Below are 20,770 nucleotides of genomic sequence, written 5' to 3' on the forward strand. Positions count from 1 at the left end.
GCGGACAGACGCGGGAACGGATGGGTGGAGGTGAGAAGGTAAGCACTGGTCCAATTACCTTTGAGAAGAAGAGGCATGAAGGGGATGATGGGAGGGGAGAGCTTGGTGAGGGCCAAGCGATAGACTCGGTGGTTCCATGAAGGGTCCTGAGAGGGGAGAAGCCTCAGTGAGGGAGGGACCTAACCACAACACACCATGACACAACCAAACACCACCTGCTTGGAGCTCAGCTTCCTCTGGGCCCCAGGTCTCCCCGAGGTGGGTTCCGCAGCAGGCGGGAGGGGACCTGAAGCACCACCGGTCATCTGTGTGTGAGGCTTCCTGGTCTTAGCCCCTCAAACACACTTCAGGGGCCCAGGGGTTTTATGGAAAACCCTCTCTCTCTCTCTCTGTCCCTCCTCTTGTTTTGTCTCTGTCTGTCCCTCTCTAGTGGGTAAATTCCTCTGAATCTCTTGAGGCCGCAAGGTACATTTTTTTCTTGAGAGCTCATAGCCAGGCTGATAAAAACCCTTTGTGTGAGCTCTCTTGAACACTCCCAAGACCTCTTAACCGCCAACAATTCCTGGCAGGGGGGTGGGAAGGGCAGCCAGCTCCTCAACTCTTCCCTCGTCTCTGGCCTCCTCTAGCATCTCCTGAGGAGCCACTGACAGACTCTGGCCCACCATGGGTCTGGTGCCAGGACCTGCTTCCTGGGCCTGGGACAGGTCGGCAGGAGACCCGTGTTCCCCGGATGTTCCCCTGGCGCTTCGGAGCCCAAGGCCAGACACCACATGTGTCCTGTCCTGGTCCTCACACAGGACCTCACGGCCATAGCTAGGGTTCTCCCACCCCTGCCACACGGGATACAATACGCTCTGTGCCCCCCTCATTCTGCTAACACTTCATGCCGCAGCCAGCACCCCAAACACACAGCCCAGAAGGAATCCGACTCTGGCCCAGGGCTGGGAACTCTGGAAGTGGCCAGGGAAAGGTAGAGGGACTGCTGGGAAGCTCAGAATCAGGGTTTCTGGAAAGAGGAGCCAAGACCCAGCACTCACCAGCAACCTCTCGAGGGCAGAGTACAGCTTCCGGACTTTGTGGGGCAGCCGCTGTAGAGGAGAGGCAGATGGAGCTCTCACTGCTCCGGGATGGGAGCCCTAGCCCCAACCCACACTCCCAGGATGGGCACGGGCCCTCCAGATCACACCTACCTCCCAGGTGTGGGCCAGGCGGCTGATGGCCGAGTTGCTGAGGCCAAACATGACGGCAAAGAAGGAATTGAGATTCTTTTGCTCCTTGAGGCTATGGGTAGAAGATCCAGAGATCTCAGGGGAAACAGCCATGCCCACAAAGTTCCTACCCAGACAACAGCAGGCCTGGGGCCCAGGATCAGGCCCCACCAGGCCAGCGCTGCCTCTGTGGGGCCTGGGGCCAAACGGGGGGGGTGGGGAGGCAAAGACTCTAGGAGACCCAGGGAAGCAAGGGGATGGCAGATTAGGTAACTGGGGACAGAGACGCCTCAGGACTCGGCCATACACACCCCCGCTCCAGCCCACAGACACTCACTGGGCGGCCAGCTTGATGAACTTCCTGAGCAGCTGGGCCCGCAGGCCCGGCACAGGGCAGAGACACAGCTCCGTGGCCACCCAATACTGGAGCTCGTTGAAGCGGCGCATGAAACGCTCCAGGTTGGCCGTGGTGACGTCCCGCAGGTGCTGGGGGCCCAGCACGTAGTGGATCAGCTCTACCTGGGGAGGAGAGAGCAGGAGAGATGAGCCCACACAAGGTGGGGTGCCCCTGCCGGCCGGCTGCATGCCTCCCCTCAGCTCTGCTCCCCGCACCTGGTGGATACTGTTGAAGAGGCTCCAGTCGTGGTCTGTCAGCTGGCCCGCCAGGTCCTTGGCACTCACCAGGTCCAGCCCCTCCGCAGAGCCCACAGTAGGCCCCAGCTGCTCGGGGTGTGGGGTCTGTGGGTGCAAGAGAGCTCAGGAGGGGGATCCAGGGGACAGATGTGGGGTAGGAGGAGAGAGCTTGGGGCAGAGACTCCATGCCTATGGTCAAAGGGATGTCGGGGAGGAGAAGGGTGCTACCAGGAGTAGGCCTCTGAAGGATAAGGCTTCCCAAGGAAACGTCTATCCTTCTGCCAGCTCCCCAGTGCTGAGACCCCCCCCCTCCTTGTTGGGCTCCTATCTCCTGGGGAATCTCCAGTGGGAGGAGGTCTTCTTTCTCCTTGAAAGCTCTCAACCAGCTCTCTCCCTTCCCCAGCTTCTGGAACCTTCCATCAGCTGAGGCCCACTCCTTCCACTTCATCCTTAAGACCCGGCAGCAGTCAGAGCCAGGGCCTCGTCTCCCCTCTTTGTGACCCTCCCCTGCACCCATCTCTGCCACTCCCAAAACCCAGCTCCTCCCTGGCCCCCTGTCTGTTCCTACCAGCTCGTGCACTTCCTGTGGGTTGACGACAAAGAGCCGCTCATTGAGCCCCAGGGATGTGGCCACACCACGGGCCTCTGGCTGCAGGCCAATGGCATCTGCAAAGAAAGCAGAGGCTGGGCTGGGGGGTGGGGAAGTGGTGGACAAAGACGGAGGCCTGGGAGCTACCAAAGGCAGTGTCGGGGCCCCAGTTGGGAGGCTTGGAGGCCCCTTCTCCCAGTGGCCAGGCTAGAGTCCTGGGCAGGTGCTCTTGCCCACAACATCCACACTGCCCAGGTTGTGGACAGGTCAGCACACTGAGGAAGACAAGAAAGGATTGTCAGTGACATAGGCAATATTCGGGCAACACTGAAGTCTCCGAGAGTTTCCTCTGTTGTCAAACGGAGACAGCAAGACCAACCCTGACAACTCACAGGTCCAACAAGTTAATTTATGTAAGCAATGGCAATAAGTAGATGAGGCATGTAATGGCCTTTGAAAAGTGGAAAGTGGGCCTTACTTAGTGTTGATTTTCATCAGCAACTACTGAACGAGCCCGTGTTCTTAGTCATGTGTGAATCCCCACTCTCTAGGCCGGTAGCCTCCAAAGTAAGACCATCATGTGTCCAAAAAATATCAACTCTTCTCCTTATATTTATTTTTCTCATCTGTTTTGCAGTTTTACTTTGTGGGTAGCTTTAAAATTATATAATGTTAGTGTGGGAGTATATGTATATGACTTCTGAGCAAATACACAGATAACAGCGGGTTTGTAGTAAAAATAGCGTTTACTGACATGGGAGGGGATCTAAACCATCTGAAGGAAGGTCAGTGCTCTGAACAGCTCCTGTCACATAGTAGGGTCTCTGGTTCCGGGGCAGCTGCAACTCTCTGAGTCGCCACCAGGGGGAGGTGCTTCCCAGAGCAGAACACAGGTGCGCGGGACTTCATCCTGAAGCCCCACTTCCTGAAGGGGGAGAAGTGTTTGCTTTTCTGGCCACCCCCAACCCCCCGCTCCTTGCCATTTTTCCCTGGGTGCCCCTAATTCTTGTCTACTCTAGACTCCAGATGTCAGGCCTGGGCTGTGTCCTTCACAGAGACTGAAGAGGGGTTTCTGATGGCCCAAGGTCCCTGAAAGGAGGTCTAAGTAATTCTCATGCTTCCATGTTCCAAGCACTAACTTTGTGCCAGCCCGGGGCTAAGTGTTTTCTTAATGTGACCTCATTTAATGGCCACAGCCGTCCTGTGTGATGGGTACAGTTTTAGAGCTCATGGGACAGGTGAGGAATCAGAGGCTCAGAGAGGTTAAGCACTCTGTTCAGATCAGGATCATACAGTTCGTCGGCAGTGGGTCCTGGGGTCCCAACACAGGCCCAGGGGTTCTGTGGATGCTCTTAACCACCAAGCTTCTCTGTCTCACCTGCCACGCTGCCTCCAGCTCCTAACACATCGCTGTCCCATAGCTGCCTCTCAAATATGTGCGCCAACTGACATAATGAATGAAGACTACCTAAATTCAAAAGCCAGACACTCTCAATGACTCGGGGAAATTGCCTCATCCCCTTGAGCTTCAGTTTCCTTGAATGAAAATAGGATGAAAGTACCTATCTCATAAAGTGGTTATTAGAATTCCATGAATATATGAGGACGATAATAATAAAATTAATGTACAAAGTGCTGGGCCAGCCACCGTTCTAAACCCTAAAATAGGCTCATTCAGTCCTCACCGTTCCTCTGTGAAGTCGGCACTCCTATCAGCCCCATTTTACAGATGCTGAAAAGAGCACAGAAAGATCAAGAAGAATCCTGCCCAAGGACACACAGACAGGAAGCTAAAGGGCTGGGCTCAACTGCCGACAGCCGGCCCCAAGCACATGCTCTCAAGCATGACACGCGAAGCCCTTTGGAGACCTAATAAACCGCCCTTAAATGCTAACCATCACTAACATTGATGAAGGTGATCAAAATGATTATCTTAATTCAAGGGCGGGAATCTGGGCAGGCACGGACGGAGGGGTCCCTCCCTCAGGGCCATCCCGCCCAGAGACACAAACTCACCACCCGCAGAGTTGACCTTCACCAGCACCTGCCCCTTGGTCCAGCCATCCTCCTGGGCCAACACTGCCATCACCTCTCTCACGGAGGCCGTCACAGGTAGCTTCAGGGTCAGCACGGAGTGGTCCGGTCGGCAAATGTCATAGGGGACTGGAGAGGAAGACCAGGCTGAGCTGGAGGAAGAGGCTTCTTGGTCCCCCCAGCCAGAAGTGAGCGCGCAGCCGATGCAGCAGTGGGAGGGTCCCGAGGAGGCAGGGTGGGTGGTGAGGGGAAGCCTGGGTGGATATGCTGCCCTGGGGGGGGGGGGGTAGGGAGGTCCTGAGTTGGGGGGACACACCCTGTCTGGCAGCCTGGAACAGAGACCCTGAGGAGTACAGTGTGCCCTCCTCGGCCAGGCATACTAAGGTCCTGGATAACGACAGCAGGGTGCAGGCTGGCAGGGACCACCAACCTTTGTCCCCAGCTCGAATGGCACAGTTCCTGCTGGGGAGGGGCTGGTCCTGGCCGGGGAGCCAAACGGGCATGTTCCTGGTCTGAGAGGGAGAGAAAGTAAGCCCTGGGTCACAGGGGGCACAGGGGAGAACAGGCAGAGCAGAGGCTTCTGTCCCCGGGAGCGTGAGACCTGCACTGGATGCACACCACCGGCAGGCTCTGCTTGCTGCGTGGACCTGAGCTGGGTAGGCATGAGGCACCAAGGCTCCCCGAGGAGAGACAAGTCAGTGCTCCTGTGCCTGCGCGTCACCCCTTTTGCCAAATGGGCCCTGAGTGATCCTAATATGAGCACACCTCAGCCCCTGGCCCTGGTTTTCTCCTCCTCTTCCTCCTCTGGCTACCGTTTGCTAACTGGCTGTTTGCTGTGTGCCACGCTAAGGACAGGATTATTCTAAGTATCTAAATAGTCACAGTAGCCCTTTAACAAAAATATTCATATTATTCCCATTTTATAGGTAATAGAAATGAGGCTCAGAGAGATTAATAACGGGCCCAAGGCCACACAGCTGCTAAGTAGCACAGCCAGAATCTTAACCTGCTCCTCCCTCCCTTTGCGCTGTTACCTCCCCACACGCTACTGCCCTGTCAGGCCCCACAGCCCTTCTTCATGAGGCCCCAGCACAGGGCAAGGAGTGGAGGCCTCCACCACACAGTGCCTCCGTCCACCGGACTGTTCTTCCCACTCCTGTACTGACTCTTCCCCTCCCAGCTCTGAATGGGGCCAATCCTCTGAGCTCAGACCCTGGCCCACGGGTCTTCTCTATGTTTCACGTCTCAGAGCTCTCCCCAGAGTTCCACACAGTCTCACACCACCTACATGGGGAGGTCGCAGCCTCTAGCATCACCTTCTCTTCCAAACACCTCCTGGATCCTTCCATATCTGTGCTCCATCCCCCCAGACGCTCTCATCCTGCCTCCCAACCTTTCTCCAGCCCTTGACCTGCCGCCCCACTCTGGTTTCCCTAAAGCTTATCATCTTGTTCTGGGGGTTCCTCTGAGCCCCTCCTCCCAGCCCAGGCCAAACCTCAGATCCACCTGCTCAGTTGCTTCCCTCCTCATGTGCTACAGTGGCCGGATTATTCTCCTCCATCAGCCCTTGGGTGCCTCCTGCCCCTCCCCCCACAGCCCCCAACTACCCCCCAACCCGTCTGCCTGACCAGAGCCAGATCAAGCTTCCTAATGCAACTTCAAGGCCATCACTGTCTGCTGGATAAATCACCAGCTCTTTAGCTGACCTACTCAAAACACACACTTGACCTTGTCAACCCATGGTTCCCACACCTCCAAGGCATCACACTGTTCAGAGGACAAGGACCAAACCCCTCAGCATGGCCTCCTCTGGTGGCTCCCTCTCACACTCCCTCCTGCAGGGTCCCAAACAGGTAGATTTCCCTCCCCGTCGAACCGGACTGTGGGGCCTCTTCTGCCTTGACCCTCCTGCTCTGTAGCTCTCAGCTCCTGTGGTCACGCTCCCCGATTCTGACCCCGAGTCAGCCTGTCCCTTCTCTGTCTCCAGAGACTCCTGCCTTTGCCGTTAGGCATCACGACACTGTTCAGCTGCTCTGTCCCTCGCCTGTCTGTGATGTGAGCCCCACCTGGCCGGGGGTGTCTCGCCCCCACTTCTGCAGCAATAGCACCTAGCAGAGGGCCTGTGAGGGCAATTCCACACTAGTTCCTGAGCACCCGCCATGAGCAAGGCAGCCTGGGAGCCCTGGGGAAGCAGAGGTCCGGGCCCCTCACTCTCAAAGCCAGCACTCCAGCTTGGTGGGACGGGCACTAACAGATGATAAAGAAGTACCCCACATGGTGCTAAGGCTTTGAGGAGAATCACAGAAGACACCTTGGCAAGGGAGAGGGTGGGGTGCTCTGAATAAGGAGATGGGGGAGCCTCTCTGAGAACCCAACATTTTCGCTGAGATCATAAAGATAAGGATCTAGGTGGGCCCAGAGCCAGAGATAAAAATTTCCAGGCCCTGAGGTAGAAACAAACTTTGCTTATAGAAGAGAAGGAGCCTGTGAGAGTCTGGGGGCAAGGGGCAGACAGGCCACCGGGCACAGAGAGCCTGGTGTTTATTTTCCCAGGGCAGCACTCCCTATAACCGGCCCCATCCTACCTTTCCAGCCCTATCTCCTACTATTCCTCAAGAAATCTCAGCTCCAGCCACACATTCTCATCCCCCTTTGCTGCCTGTGGTCCCCTGCCAGGGATGGCACTGGCCACCTCTGATTCCCAGGAACCCTCACGCTTCAGAGGCTGCCTTCAGGCACCGTCCCCCCATCCCCGGAACTGCTAACTGGTTCTATGAACACGGATTACCTCCCAAATGCAACAGAAACCCCTTGGGGTGAGGTAGGGGTGGAGGGGTGGTCCTAGACCTCTGTGTCTCCCCAGGCCTATTGGGGAGTTCCTGCTCTGTGAACACCTATCCCGGCCCCAGGGGTGTGTCTGTGCATGGGAATCCTTCCCAGGCTGAGCCCCTGGGGTGGGGGCTGAGGGAGGGGCAGAGGGAAGAAGCTGGGGCCAGACAGAGGTGAGAGGAGCTGGTCCATGCAGACACCTTCATCTGAGGAGATGCATTCCCACAGCCATTTTCCAACCTGGGGAGCAAGTGAGAAGGGCAGTGAGATGCGGCGATGGATGGAGCAACGGACCCCTGTGGGTGAGACAGGAGGGTAGGGGCAAGGAGTGGGGGTAGGGGGCCTGGCTCTGGATTCCATCTGCCCTCAGCAGAGGCTCAGAGCTTTGCAGACTTGCTAAGTTCCAGCCAGAGGGGGCAAAGCCAGGGCTTGAAACTCAGCCCCTGTATGCTGGGATTTTCGCAGGCCAGCACAGGAAGGAAAGAGAGTTCCAGGAAGCAATGTGCCCCAGGGGTCCATCTGGGCAGGTGAGCCCTCCCTAAATCTCACCCGGTCCCACGGGAATGTCTGGGAAGGCCAAGAGAAGCTCTAGGAAATGCACCGGGTGGGGCCGGCAGGACTGGGCACTGAGGATGCTCTGGGGTAAGTACGTGCAGAATGGAGGAAGTGGGAATGGCAGGTGCACTTGGGAGAAGGTGCGAGGGAGAATGCGCAGGCATGGCGTGAGGGTGAACAGCAAGCGACTGGTAGGAAGGGCTAACTGTAATAAGGAGTCAAATGAGCAATCCCAGCTGACACTCCCAGGGCTCATGGCACCTGCAGGTGCTGCTCAGCTAAGGCATGGGAACACGCCATCCTCAGGAGATGGGCACCGTCCCGGTGTTAGGGACGAGAGCCCGAAGCCCTGAGATGGGGACCATGCCTAGAACAGCAGAGCCACAGGCAGTGCAGCCTGGATGGCAAGCGGCGTGTTTGTGTCAGTATCCAGAATCAGCGTGGGGTTCTCCATTCCCCATGCACCACCCGCCACACATGTGGAAAGTTAACTTAGAGCCTGAGCATCACCTGTGGTGTCGCCGCCTCTCCGGCCACTGCTCCCGCAGCAGGAGGCAAAGCCGCGTGTCTCTGCTCACCAGGTCTGAGAGTTTCTGGGAGGAGCCAAGATGCATTGGCTCAGAGGTAGTCTCACCTCCCCTTGGCTGCCCACTCTGGCCCTGCCTCACCCCCAGGTACCTGGAGAAAGCTGGTGGCCACTGGGTCCGCGTGGAGCATGGGGCCATAGAGGGCCATCCACTGGCTGACCAGCCGCAGGATCTGCTGCCTCTTGTTACAGATGTAGGTGCTGTGCTCCTGCTCACTGCCCCCCGAGGGCTCCGCGTGGAAGGTGGGTGCCAGTCAAGGGAACCACAACGGCCGGCCAGGCTACCCACCACAGCTCAGGCAAAGGACGGGCAAGGACGCCCGGGGCCCGCGGACAAGCTGGCCTCGGCACCAGCCTGGTCCTTCAGAGAGCTCAGCGCAGCTCTGTGGGGAGAGACCCCTTCTCCCTGTCCTGCACAACCTCCTTATCCCCCCTGGGGCTGGAAGGATATTGGTGCAGGAGGGCGGCACAGAGCTGGGCACTGGGCATGAAGACGCTGTAGGTCAGGAGGAAGTCACTGAGGAAAGTCTCTGTAGGGCAGGAACAGGGGAACAGGAGGAACCTCAGAGATCAAGTCTGCCAAGCACAGATACAGACAGAACTGGGGTTCCCTTCTCCTAGTCCCATAGTGGCAGTGTCCCAGCAAGGCCCAGCCCCTGTGACGGCATTCCCCACCCAAGCCAAGAGCACAGGAATGAGGACTTCCTGCTGACTGGCCAAATGGGCCAACCCAGCACCCACTGACATCACACTCAGGGTGCCTGGCCCTCTCCCAGACAACGCTGACCACCCAATGAGTCACACAGTAGACGGGGCATCTCTTGCCCCTACCTGTTGGGTCATGAGCGCTGGAATCAGGTCGCATGGCCTCCAACAGTAGTTCTAGGATCTTCTCTGGGGTGCCAGACATCACGGTATACCTAGCAGAAACAGCCAATCCATAGCACTTCCCACATCTGAACAGACATCAAGAATCACATCACCCTTCCCTATCCGCCAGCTCTGCCCCACCTTGGAGTTTAAGGGAAAGCTGGCTCTGGGGGTGCATCTGATCCCCGAATGCCCCTCCCCTCCCACCCCGGGGAGGCCAGCGAGCAGGGGTAAGACATGGGGGAAGGGAGTAAAGCCTGGAAAATGGAAGGAGAGAAGGTGGGCAAGAGAGAAGGTGTGCAGAAGGAGTGTGGCAGATGTGTTACCGGTTCCTGCCTGGGGTTGGAGGGCGAGAAGGGCCAGCTCCCTGAGAGGCTCTCTCCAGGACCAACACCACTTTGCCATGTTCTTCTAGCCTCATGGTCTTTGCCTCTACATCCTGGAGAACAAGCCACACCCAGTGCTCAGTACACACCGCAGGTCCTTTCCCCTGTTCCAGGACATCTCCCTCCACCTCCCTGGGCCCCACCAGGCTCCCACAAGGTCATTCAGCCCTTCTCCCACCCCATTCAATGCCCATGACCTTGGATCTTCCCTACTCCCAGTCCTCATCATGCAGCCAGAGCCACCTCTTCCACCCTTCCCTCCCCCACCTCCTTCTGTGGCTCCCACTCTCCATTACGCTGCCTCCCCTCATGCCCTAGTCTCCCACCCTTCTATGCCCTGCCACCCCTCTGTAGCCACCCACCCCCACGGTCTCCCACACTGAGCTGGGGTTCTCCAGTTTCACTGAGCCTCCTCAGCGTGCTATGGACCTCTCCCATGCACCAGCCATCACCTCTAAGCTTCTCCAGCTCCTACCTCTCCATGCTCCTTATAGGCCTTCTCTGGTCCCTGCCCCTTACCCCCTACCACTTCTCCAGAGGAGGGTCCTTGCCACATCCCCTGCCCTTACCACCCCCAGTAACGGCACCTTGATGATACGGTTGAAGTCCTGCTTGTCCACGCGGAGAAAATGACAGTTGTCTTCTCTCAGGATGATAGTGGCTGCCCGGGGTGCGTCATTGACCAGCGCCAGCTGTCCAAAGTCATCTCCCTCGTGCAGTGTGGTCACCAGCCCCTGCAGCCAGCACCCCCCCAACCCTTGTCAGAGCAGATCCATGGTGGGAGAACCTCTGGGCAGGAGGAGACCTGGGAGATTGGTAATCTTGGGTCCATTCAAGGTCCTGCCTCGAGGGCTAGGGCCAGGGAAGCAGATACCACCAAGGAGGCTGGAGAGAGAGGGAGAACTCACCTTGCCATGGGTCACCACATTGACAGATCCTTTCCAGATAATGTACCATGAGGTGCCCTTGTCTCCCTGGCTGAACACTGAGAGGAAAACCCATTAGACACACCTGGGGTCACCCTCCACTTCTGGACCATGGCCTCTGCCACGTCCAGACCCCTGGTGCCCAATGTCCTGCACCCCGTCTGACTTACACACGGTCCCCGCTTTGCTGTGTGGTTCAAAGAGAAGAACTGCTGCTAATTCCCGCTTTACCTGTGAGGCGGGGAGAGGAGGGTCAGTGGAGCGAGTCCAGGGTAAGAAAGGCCAGGTTAGCAGGGAGGTTAGGTTCAAGGACACAAGCGCCTGGGGCCAGAGATGGGGCTAGATCAGGTGCCGGGGATTCAGCAGGAGACAACGCAAGGGAAGGAAACAAGCCAGGAGGAGCAGAGGGATTTTTGGACAAGGATGTTGGGAGCCAGAAATTTGATGGACATTTCCAAGCCAGAGGCTGAAGGGGAGGGAAGCACCTGCTGGCCCAGCCATAGGGGCCACAGGGATTTGCAGGGAGAGGAGGTCCTGGGGGAAGGGTGGAGGCAGGCGGACTGACCGAGTTGGAGAGGTGGGCCACAGCCTTGATGTGCAGGAGCTCCTCAAAGATGATGTCCAGCTCCTCGTCTGTGCGCTGACCAGGGCTGCAGGCATAAGATGGTAGAGAAGCAAACAATGGACTGCGGGCCTCAGCACATGGGAGCCACTCCGCCCACCACGCTCGGGCCCGGGGCCAGCTGGCCGCAGCAGTGGTGGTGACCGGACCAGGCCGGCCACTACTGCGTGTGCACCACGTGCTGGACAAGGGGCAAGTGCTTCGCACGTGTCAATCCCACCTGCCCTCGTGACAACCCTGTGATGTGGGCACGGCGCTCCTCCTTTGACAGAGGAGGAAGCCGGCATGGAGAGGTCCAAGGCTACCCAGAAAGTCGCCCGCGGAACTGGAACCTGAACCAGGACCTGCCTGCCCACCCCCTCCCAGCCACCACCGCCCCTGAGCGCACCTGCTCCTTGTAGACCCCATGCCTCCCACCCCAGCTACAAAGGAAGAAACAGGTTCAGAGGTGGAGAAGGGGGGCTCCAGATCACACAGCGAAAGGAAAGGGAACCTCTCAGAGATGAAACGGAGAGACTAGAGAGTCTTAGAGCCATGCGAGGCCGGGGGGTGCGGGCGGCAGGGCACCCGACTCACGGCTTGCGGAGTGCCACAGTGAGCAGGGCGTCAGGCCCCCGCTGGGACAGCAGGGCCACGGCCTCCACCAGCTCCTCCTCCAGCTCCCGGACACCTGCGGGCTCTGGCTCCGGCCCGGGGAAACGGTAGAATTGGGTATCTCGGTCCTGGAAGGTCCAGTCGTGTTTCACTGCAGGGCAGAGGCCCAGGTGTGAGGGAGGCAACAAATTGAGGCCGCATGGGTACGAGGCCCTCACAGTAAGGCCCGCCGAGGCTCCGCCCCCAGATGCCTGCCCCCCAGGACTGCCCAGCCCGGAGGGCCCCACCCTGGGTTCAGGCTCACCATGGCAAAGGGCACCTTCATCCAGCAGCACCTGGCAGATTCCCACGGCTTGGCTCCGGGATTGGACTCCCAGGCCCAGGGCCAAAATGCCATCCACCAGCTCCCGGCCGGAGCAGCATTGCCTATAGAGGTAAGGGGAGAGGAAGAGGGAGAATGAAAAGGCAGGAGGGTAGAGGGCAGAAGGGGGAACTAGGCTGGCAGCAGGGTGAGGCCCAGAGGCCTGAAACAGAGCAACAGGGAGAGACACAGGGGGCGGGAAGGAGGCAGCCCAGGCCTCCACTCACCGATAGAGCCGAAGGTGGTACTTTCGGTCTCGGATAAGGGTCGGGCAGGTGATGAGGAGATGTCGATGCAGCTGCTTCCCAGCCCTGAGCACCCGTTCCGTGGACGCCTAGTACGGGGAGGGCCACAGCTGGCTGAGGCCCTGAAGCCCTGGCTTGCTGTGCCCTCCCGGCTCCACCCCCTGCGGCTGGTACCTGCTCCAGGCTCACGCTGAAATCCAGGGACTCCTCACTGTCCGTGAGTGGCGTCTAAGGGCAGGGGGGAGGGTCTGCGTGTCAATGCCAGCTCATGGACCTCAGCCCTCCCCATTTCTCTCGCACCCCTTGCGCCATCCCCAGCTCTAAACACATGCACCTGAGCTACTCGGCCACCCCCGTCCACCAGGCATCCACCTCTCCCCACCCTACAACCAGACCCTTGTCTTCCTTCTCGACACAAGCACTGCACCCCAAGAGATGTGATCCCTGTTCTGCTTACGCAGGGCCCAGGTGTGCCCCGGCTCCCAGGTGAACCACACCTGTGTACGGGACATTGCTGAGAGAGCGTGAGGATGGGAGGGAAGAAAGGCCCATGACAGGTCAGGAAGTGAGCATCTTTGCTCCTAGCCTGGGGTCACACAAGCCTAATCCTGAGCCAGGGTTCGTCCCCATCCACAAGACCTGGGGACTCCTGGATTCAAATCCCTGCTCCTCCGTGTACTAGCAGTACGACCCTAAATATATGGCCTAACTTCTCCCTGCCTGGGTTTCCTTGTCTATAAAGCCTATGAAACACTCATAATAGCAGTACAGAGGCTCTGGGCAGGGTCCTGTGAGTTAGTGTGGGTTGAATGTTTGAAGCCCAGCTTCGCACAGGGCTGTACGTACATGTTGGCTATTATTACTCATCTGTGAAGCAGAGGGCGGGCTGCTTGCTGGAAAGGCCCTGTGCTCTCTGAGATGCAGCTGCTAGCCCATAACCCTGCAAGAGGGAGGAAGTCTTGGCGGCGCCCCACCGGCTCTGGAAGACGGGATTTATGTAGAAACACTGGTTAACAAGGCTTCCATGCCCTTGGTATCACCTGAGCCATCCAGGACCCCAGGGCCCATAGGTCCCGGGACGTGGGCTACAACAGTCCCTTACAACCCTTCTTTCTCTGTCAAAGGGAAAACTGGAATTTGTGGACATCTCTGGACAGGATTCCTGACCCTCCATGGGCCCTCCCAAAGGCAGAATACTTTACAGTTTACAAAGCACGTCTTGCTTCATGATTTCCTCTGATCCTACACAGAAGAGGACCAGACGGAAAGTAGGCGGAGCAGGGATGGTCTGTCCTCTCTGACTTAGGAAGTCGGGGTGAAGAGCCGGTGTAACTCAGTCACTCAAGTATGAGTGACTACTTAGCCAGACAGCCGTGCATAAGCTCCAAAGTGCTCACATTCTTGGTCTCACCCCACCCACCGCACCTGCCTGGCTCCTTCCCCTTCCCCTCTTCCCCCTTCTCACCAGCTCTGTCTCCTGCTTTCCCAGATGCCCTCAGGACCCTGAAAAGGACCTGGCTGGGGACCTGGGGAGCAAGCAGGCCCAGGGCCAGAACCCCCTGGCCTGGTCCTGGCATCTTCCCACTGTGTGCCATGCAGAGGCCCGAGGTCTGGCAAGCACAGGCGCCTGGTCTGGGGCTGGGTGGAAGTCACTAGGTGTCCCTAGGGTATCCCTGCCCGGGTCATGGGGCCCAGCCTGGTGCCAGACACAGAGCCTTGGAGACTTAGCAACAGGAAATGAGGAGGAGGAGGAGGAGGAGGAGGAGTCCGGGAAGGAGGAAGGGCAGGAATGCTACCAAGCCACCCCCCTGTGTCGGAACAAACAGTGCCGAGTGCTAATGACTTGTTGTTGTTCATGTCAAAATGCCCAGGTGGCCCTGTCCCTGCCCCAGCTCTCCTCTGTGCCCTAGCCTGTGCTCCCTTCCTGGTATTATTCTGACCCTGGAGGGCACATTAGGAAGGGACGTGTCCGCTCCTGTAGGGCCAGGCAGGGCACACCCCAGATCCCAGATCCCCAGGCCTTGTTGAAGCCATTTCCAGCTCAGCCTCAGGGAATAAGCACGAGGGTCAGGGGAAGTGGGCTCTGGCCCATCAGAGCTGAGGAAGGTTCCTGAAGACCTCCCTCTCAGTCTGCCAAGGACAAAAGGAGCCCAGAGAGACGAGGTGATGGACCCAGAGTTTCACAGCTGCTCAGAAATTCAAGAGCATACTGAACAGCCCGAGCTAAGCCTGGAGGGAGGTGTCTGTCTCCTGCTTCGCAGCTGGGGAGGAGGAGGCTCAGAGGTGACACAACCTCGCTTGAGAGTTGGTGAAGAGGGGCTCTGGGATTCACGCTGTGCTTGTCTGGTTCCAAAGCACAGGTCCTCAGCCCCTCCACACCACCTCCACACCACTGTCTCCCAGGCACCTCCACGGCCTGGGGCTTCCCCCACCTTGTGTTATGGACAGATAAATTCGGCCCTCAGGAATGTTCCACAGGCAAGTAAGTTTAGAAAACCTTGCGTTAAATGAAGTTGCCCGGGTTTGTTATCATAGTCCCTCTGGGTCCCTACCCTGTGCCTGTGCTCTGGGAACGTCTTAGGATGGGGTTGGGCTAGCGGCGGTACTATTCAGGAGATACGATTAAGGCTAGGGTCTCCCAATTTAGACGCCCAGGTCAAATCTCGGGTCCCCAGTACCAGCCAGTTGTGTGACCTTGGCTGCTTATTAAACTCTGTGGGCTTTAGGTTCCTCATCTGTAAATCGAGTTTGTGATAATAGTACCCATCTTATAAGGGAATTATGAGGGTCAAATGAGTTAATAACATAAAACACTCGAAGTGATGCTTGGCTTGTGGTAACTGCTTAGTAAGTGTTAAGTAACTTGATTAAACCATTATTTCACGATGGGCGCCTATTACCCGGACACAATGCAAAAAATATTGTGTACCTTAGCCGACCCTGTCCCTGATCCGATAACCCTGAGTGTCACCATAGGGGTTCTCAGTTGGAAAGAAGTGGCTGGTCTGGGTAGGGGTGAAGGCCCTTGCCCACGGCATACCCTCCTGCCCAGACAGGAGGGACTTAGGGTAGAAGAGGAGCTTCCGGGCACCAGCACCACAAGCCAGCTCCACCCTCCCTCCCTGTCACTTGGTGTCAGAGCCACACTGGAGAGGCCGGCACTGAGCCAGAGAGCCTCGTGGAGACCTGTCAGACCAGTTCCCTTAGGCCATGGCTAGGGTCTCAGGCCAGGGCTGTGTGTGTTGGGACAGGGAGAGGACGCAAGGGGAGGGGTGATGCTTTGGGGGTCAGTGTTACCATCTGTAGTCAAAGAAAGCACGCCGTGTACTCGGCCATCATAGCCAGACCACCTGGGACAGAAGCCTCACTTTGTCTCTTAGCAGAGACGAATCCGAGCCTCTTGGATTTGTCACTTAGCCACCCCGTGCCTCTGTTTTCTCGTCTATAAAATGAGATGACGACATTAGTATCCGTCTCGCAGGGCTATTGTCAGATTATCTGATATGATAAGGGAAAGCTCTTATAATAGTGCCTGGGACCTGGGGACCTGGGCACCTGGGTGGTTCAGTCGGTGAAGCCTCTGTCTTCGGCTCAGGTCATGATCCCAGGATCTTGGGATAGAGCCCCACATCGGGCTCCTCCTGCTCAGCAGGGAGATGGCTTCTCCCTCTGCCTCTCCCCCTGGCTTGTGCTTCCTCTCTCTCTCAAACAAATAAATAAGATCTTAAAAAAAAAAAAAAAATAGTGCCTGGGACCTAAGTATTAAACAACTATTAGCTACTACCATTGTTTGGACAGGTTGGATGAAAGCATGTTTTCAGAATTAGAGAACAGAGCCACCTCCCCCAAAACAACCACTCAAAGGGAAGCATCCCAGGCTTCTCTGAGCTTGTGAGACCCACCAGATGTATCCTGACCTTGCCCCTGCCTCTAGATAAATTGATCCTTCTCTGGCTCCCAGACATCAGAAAAGATCTCCTCTCCCTCTCCAGTGCTCCAAAGGAAATGTCCTTCCATCCCATTCCAGTGTCACTTTCACTATAGTTGGTAAGTCTGGTCTCTATCTAACCTCAGGCCGTCCTGCTCTTGCTTTCATTTTCTCTTGTCCTGATTTTGTCACAACACAAAGTGCTCTCTTCAGGCCTCAGGAGGTTGATGGGTTTCCCCCTGGTTTTCTAAGAGGGTGTCACGGCCTGAATGACTGCCAGCACTGTCCTCCTAGCCTCCACTCCTTTAAAACATCCATCCTTTACCCACTGTGAGCAGCCCCTGGTTCCTTCAGGTGAGCCCCTCCTAGGCCAAATGCATCATCTACAGGTGAGAGGTGTGGCTTCTTAAACACAGCGGCAGTGGGCTGAGACCACCATCCCCCCATTGCCCAGAGGCAGTCATCAGGAGAGGGTGTAGCCCTTGCCCCAGCCCTAAAAATCTAAGTTCCCTTTAATCACCCATTCCCACCTACCCCCCACACACACCTGGCGGTGGGGGGTGGGGGCTGTGTTTCAGTGACTTTCACCCCATTTCTACTCCAGCAACCCTCACACCACCCTTCTGGCCTCCCCACACACCCCAGTTCTTCAATTCTGGGGGCTGGGAGAGTCAGGAGACAGCCTGTGGCCTCTTCCACTTCCCCTGCCCCCCCCCATTCCCCCTCCTGAGTCTTTGAGTCCCCAGGGATCCTCCAGTGACCTCACTGTCCCCGGCACCTGCCCTTTCCCCCACTCCCCATCTTGCCTCTACTAGCTGGGAAGGGGACCGGAAATGCACAAGTAATTATAGCCTGAGAAGGAAGGAGGGAGGGTTCTAGCCCTCAGGCTCCAAGCCTTAGCTACCGCCAGTGACCTGGAGGGGTGGGGAGGCGGCTTGGCCCAGAAGGGGCCGCTCCCCTGCTCCCTCTGGAGCCCCAGCTTGACCTGGACCCAGGCCCAAGAGACAACTGATCAGGAAGACCCAGGGAGGGAGGGAGGGGTTGGGGGAGAGCTAGGGACTGGCACCTAGATTATCCTCTCAATTCCGTTTTGGGGGAGGAGGTCCCATCACCTTGGCAGACCTCATTTTTTCTCACTCAGCCTCATATTTTGATAAATATAAGTGGCAGTTGGGCAAGTGGTAGGAGGAAAAGAGGCAGAAGGTGGTGGTCATCCTACTCAAAGGGACTTGCTGATAAAAGACATAGGTGACAAGCTCTCCCAATTCTGTCACCTGCTCCTGCTTTCCCTCTACCCCTTCGCCCAGGTTACCCTCCTGGCATCCCACACCCCCCACCAAAGCTGTCCTGTGACCCACACAATAGACACACGTGAAATCTCAGGGGAAGGAACTCTAGGGACTCTGGGTGGTCGGAGAGAGCTGGAGAGAGCTTCTCTGCTGATCTGAATCCCGTCGCCCACCCTGCGACCCACAGCTCTGCCCACTCCAGCCCTCTCCTTCATTCTTACAGCTCCAGGAGGCTCCTTGGCAAAGGCAGACTCCGGCTCCTGTCTCCAAACTTCACCAAAGCCTCCCTTGAGACCCCAGAGCCAGACACCAGGCAGTGTTCACATGACCACTTCACCCCAAGATCCAGCAGAATTGGCGCAGTTCGGCCGCTCGCCATAGGAGAATGTTGCCGCGGTGAGAGATCCAGAAGAGCAACGAAGCTTACCTAATCCTCCCCCTTGACCTGCCCCCATCTCCCACATGCCTCCCACCACCACCTGGGGAACACATGAGCTGCCTAACTCGGGGTGCACAGAAGTGACAGGTCGATGACAAATCCCCTTCCGCCACGCCAGCACGGGCAGGGGTGAGTACCACTCGCACGCAGACACACATGGGGCGGCTGTGTACGCCACCCACACGCACAGCAGCCCAGCTGTTCACCGCACCGTGCAGCCCGGCAGCAGCCCTTCCACCCCCAGTGGCGTACTCCTTCTCGAAGTCCAGGCCCTCCGGTCCCACAGCCCGGCCCTAGCTCAGCAGCTGATAGGCACTCACCCAGCGGAGCCCCTGGATGCGGCTGGGACGCTGGTGCTCCAGCAGCAACTGGTAAGAACAGCTTCGGGGCCGGTGCACCCTCTTCAGCACCATGTTGAACAGGGTCCCCTCCGGCACCACGTCCGGGAGGCCTCCCACCTGTGCTGCTCCTAGAGAGGGGGTGTCGTCCACAGCCAGGCCCACCTGCCAGCGGCTCTCACCTGGCCAGCCCACCTGTGACGCAGGGAGGAAGGCAGAGAGCCATGGGACTGGGGCTGGGACCGGGGCAGCTGGACCAGGGCGCAACTGCCCCAGGCAGAACCACTTCCTTTGAGTCCTCTGGACTGGTCAGGCGGAGGTGCTGCAACCCTGCCAGGAGCCGGGGGAGGGACAGGAAGACCTTCACTGGGGCCTGCCGGTCTGGCGCGCTTCGGGGTCTCCAGCTGGCGGCCGGAGATCAGGCCTTTCTTCCCTGTCTCCTTTGGACTTCTGCCCCACCCCACAGCCCATGGCCCTGAAGGGATCTCCACCACCTCCCAGTATGAGGCTACGGACTCACTGGATCCCCCAGAAACACAGCTCTAGCTCAAACCCTTCTTCTCCCCTTCTCCTTCACCCCTGGCCAGCCCTCTCTCTCCCACCCAAACACCCCACGCACCCTGTCAGCTTCCTCTTCTGTTCCTCCCCACCCTGACCCCCACCTTACCCACCTTCATGTTCCTGCTCAAGCTCGCACAGCCCTGCAGGCTCTAGCGAAAGGCTGGGGCGGGGGGAGACCCTCAGCGAGACCCCGATTGCTCCTAGAAGGGTGTGGGTTGGAAGCCCCAGGCGAAATGACCAGGGTAATTCCTAGCTGGACCCGCCGCCAGGGCAACGGGCGGGGTGGAGAAGCTCCTTTTAGGTGCGAAGAGGGCAGGGGGCGTGGGGGGGAGCCCCCCCCTGCGTCAAGGAGCCCCAAACCTCCACCTCCGTCCCAGACGAATGAGCCAGCTGGCACCGGGCACTGAAGCGAGGCTGCAGCTGGCACTGGTCCGGGCGGGAGCTGTCACACCCCCCTGCGCTCCCCGCCCCCTTCCCCTCCCCGGGACTGGCTGAGAGGGCAGGGAGGAGGCGCGGGGCCTGACGGGGGAGGGTGCAGGGAAGGGAGCGGGCATGGGCCGGGGGTGGAGTCAGGACTCGGGGGTAGTAGGGCGGGGGCCAGCCAGAGACCCGAGAAACCCCAGGGGGCAGGAGCGGCCCGGGCTTGTGTGCCAGGGCCGCCGCGGCCGCGGTGTCGGAGTACGGGTCGTGAGTGGCGGCACCGGCCGCCACGTGGCCGGGAGGAGAAATGCAAACAAGGAAACCGGGGTGAAGGGGGAGGGGAGTGAGTCATTGCGGCCCCACCCGGGAGGGAAATCCGGGCTGGGGCCGCTTCCCGGCCAGGGGCGTCCTGGCTCCTGTTTCGGTTCAGGGTCTCGAACAGCCTGGGGGAGGGACTGGGCTGCTTTCCCGTGGGGGAATCCCGCTGCCGAGCCTCCCCTTCCCAAGACACACACACGCACACACACGCACGGACGCGGGTGGGGAAATTGAGGCCGGAGAGGAAGGGCTGCTCTCCAGGAGGGATGGGGGCCAGAGGTGTGGCAGAGCTGTGGAAAAGAGGGGATTTTCGAGAACCACGCCCGCAGCGCTCTCCCCGGCTGCCAGGCGGCTGGAGGCTGAGCCTCGGGATTCCAGCGTCCTCTGCAGGCTCTGGACTAAAGGCCCGTCGCCTTCCTGGGCTTCAGTGTCCACCACCGCGCAGATGGCCCAGAGCCGCCCTCTTCGCCCCACTCCAGCTTCGGAGAGGGAGGGGAGACAGTGCCCCTCACCGCGACACCCGCAGCGTCCAGTAATTGGTCAGGACAGGGATGAGGGTTTTGAAAGGAGTCGCACACCCCTCCCCCAGCCTCCTAGGACTCAGGTTTTTGGCCCAGTCTCTGTCCTTTGCATTTTGCTGCTGAGCCTGCCTGAATTGGGGAAGACGCTAGCCATCCCTCCTGTTTGGAACGCTGAGCTCCCATCTCCCACCCGCGATTATTTTCTCGAAGACAGTTTATAATGGTGATTAAAATCTCAATTTTAATATGTATTTTAAAATCCACCCAGGAACTTATCAAAATGTAAGTTTTATCCTCCCCACCTTCCCCCCATTCAGATTCCGTTCTATTGGCATGAAGTGGAAAATCTGTATTTTGAGCAAATACCCCAAGGTTGTCTGCTGGGTTCACATTTTCAGAAATGATGGTGGAGTTTTTCAGGGAATGTGGGGAGCCTGAGAATAAGTTTTGCCCCACACTGAAACCCAGCCACCACCACCACCACCACCACCACCACCACCACCACCACCACCACCACC

General features: G+C 58.2%; 1 protein-coding gene across 1 annotated transcript in view; it reads right to left on the bottom strand.

Annotated features, from left to right (window-relative positions):
- The window catches only part of LOC111157928 (Rap guanine nucleotide exchange factor 3), a 21,976-nt gene extending 2,765 nt beyond the window's left edge, over window positions 1–19,211 (bottom strand). The window contains exons 1-24 of the mRNA XM_022519669.1: window positions 19,104–19,211; window positions 18,415–18,627; window positions 12,613–12,666; window positions 12,421–12,527; window positions 12,137–12,258; window positions 11,815–11,983; window positions 11,182–11,266; window positions 10,787–10,847; window positions 10,599–10,675; window positions 10,278–10,424; window positions 9,631–9,743; window positions 9,266–9,354; window positions 8,886–8,964; window positions 8,527–8,677; window positions 8,359–8,441; window positions 7,494–7,533; window positions 4,895–4,976; window positions 4,447–4,593; window positions 2,410–2,507; window positions 1,821–1,946; window positions 1,546–1,727; window positions 1,191–1,281; window positions 1,038–1,088; window positions 59–146 (exon numbers count right to left, since the gene is read on the bottom strand). Coding sequence (XP_022375377.1) covers window positions 59–146; window positions 1,038–1,088; window positions 1,191–1,281; window positions 1,546–1,727; window positions 1,821–1,946; window positions 2,410–2,507; window positions 4,447–4,593; window positions 4,895–4,976; window positions 7,494–7,533; window positions 8,359–8,441; window positions 8,527–8,677; window positions 8,886–8,964; window positions 9,266–9,354; window positions 9,631–9,743; window positions 10,278–10,424; window positions 10,599–10,675; window positions 10,787–10,847; window positions 11,182–11,266; window positions 11,815–11,983; window positions 12,137–12,258; window positions 12,421–12,527; window positions 12,613–12,666; window positions 18,415–18,627; window positions 19,104–19,109 — 2,461 coding nt within the window. The 5' untranslated portion in view covers window positions 19,110–19,211. The remainder of the gene's footprint in view (window positions 1–58; window positions 147–1,037; window positions 1,089–1,190; window positions 1,282–1,545; window positions 1,728–1,820; window positions 1,947–2,409; window positions 2,508–4,446; window positions 4,594–4,894; window positions 4,977–7,493; window positions 7,534–8,358; window positions 8,442–8,526; window positions 8,678–8,885; window positions 8,965–9,265; window positions 9,355–9,630; window positions 9,744–10,277; window positions 10,425–10,598; window positions 10,676–10,786; window positions 10,848–11,181; window positions 11,267–11,814; window positions 11,984–12,136; window positions 12,259–12,420; window positions 12,528–12,612; window positions 12,667–18,414; window positions 18,628–19,103) is intronic.
- Window positions 19,212–20,770: the final 1,559 nt, after the last annotated feature.

Source organism: Enhydra lutris, unplaced genomic scaffold, assembly GCF_002288905.1.
Source record: "Enhydra lutris kenyoni isolate GAN:26980312 unplaced genomic scaffold, ASM228890v2 scaffoldscaffold56, whole genome shotgun sequence".
Classification (NCBI taxonomy): domain Eukaryota; kingdom Metazoa; phylum Chordata; class Mammalia; order Carnivora; family Mustelidae; genus Enhydra; species Enhydra lutris.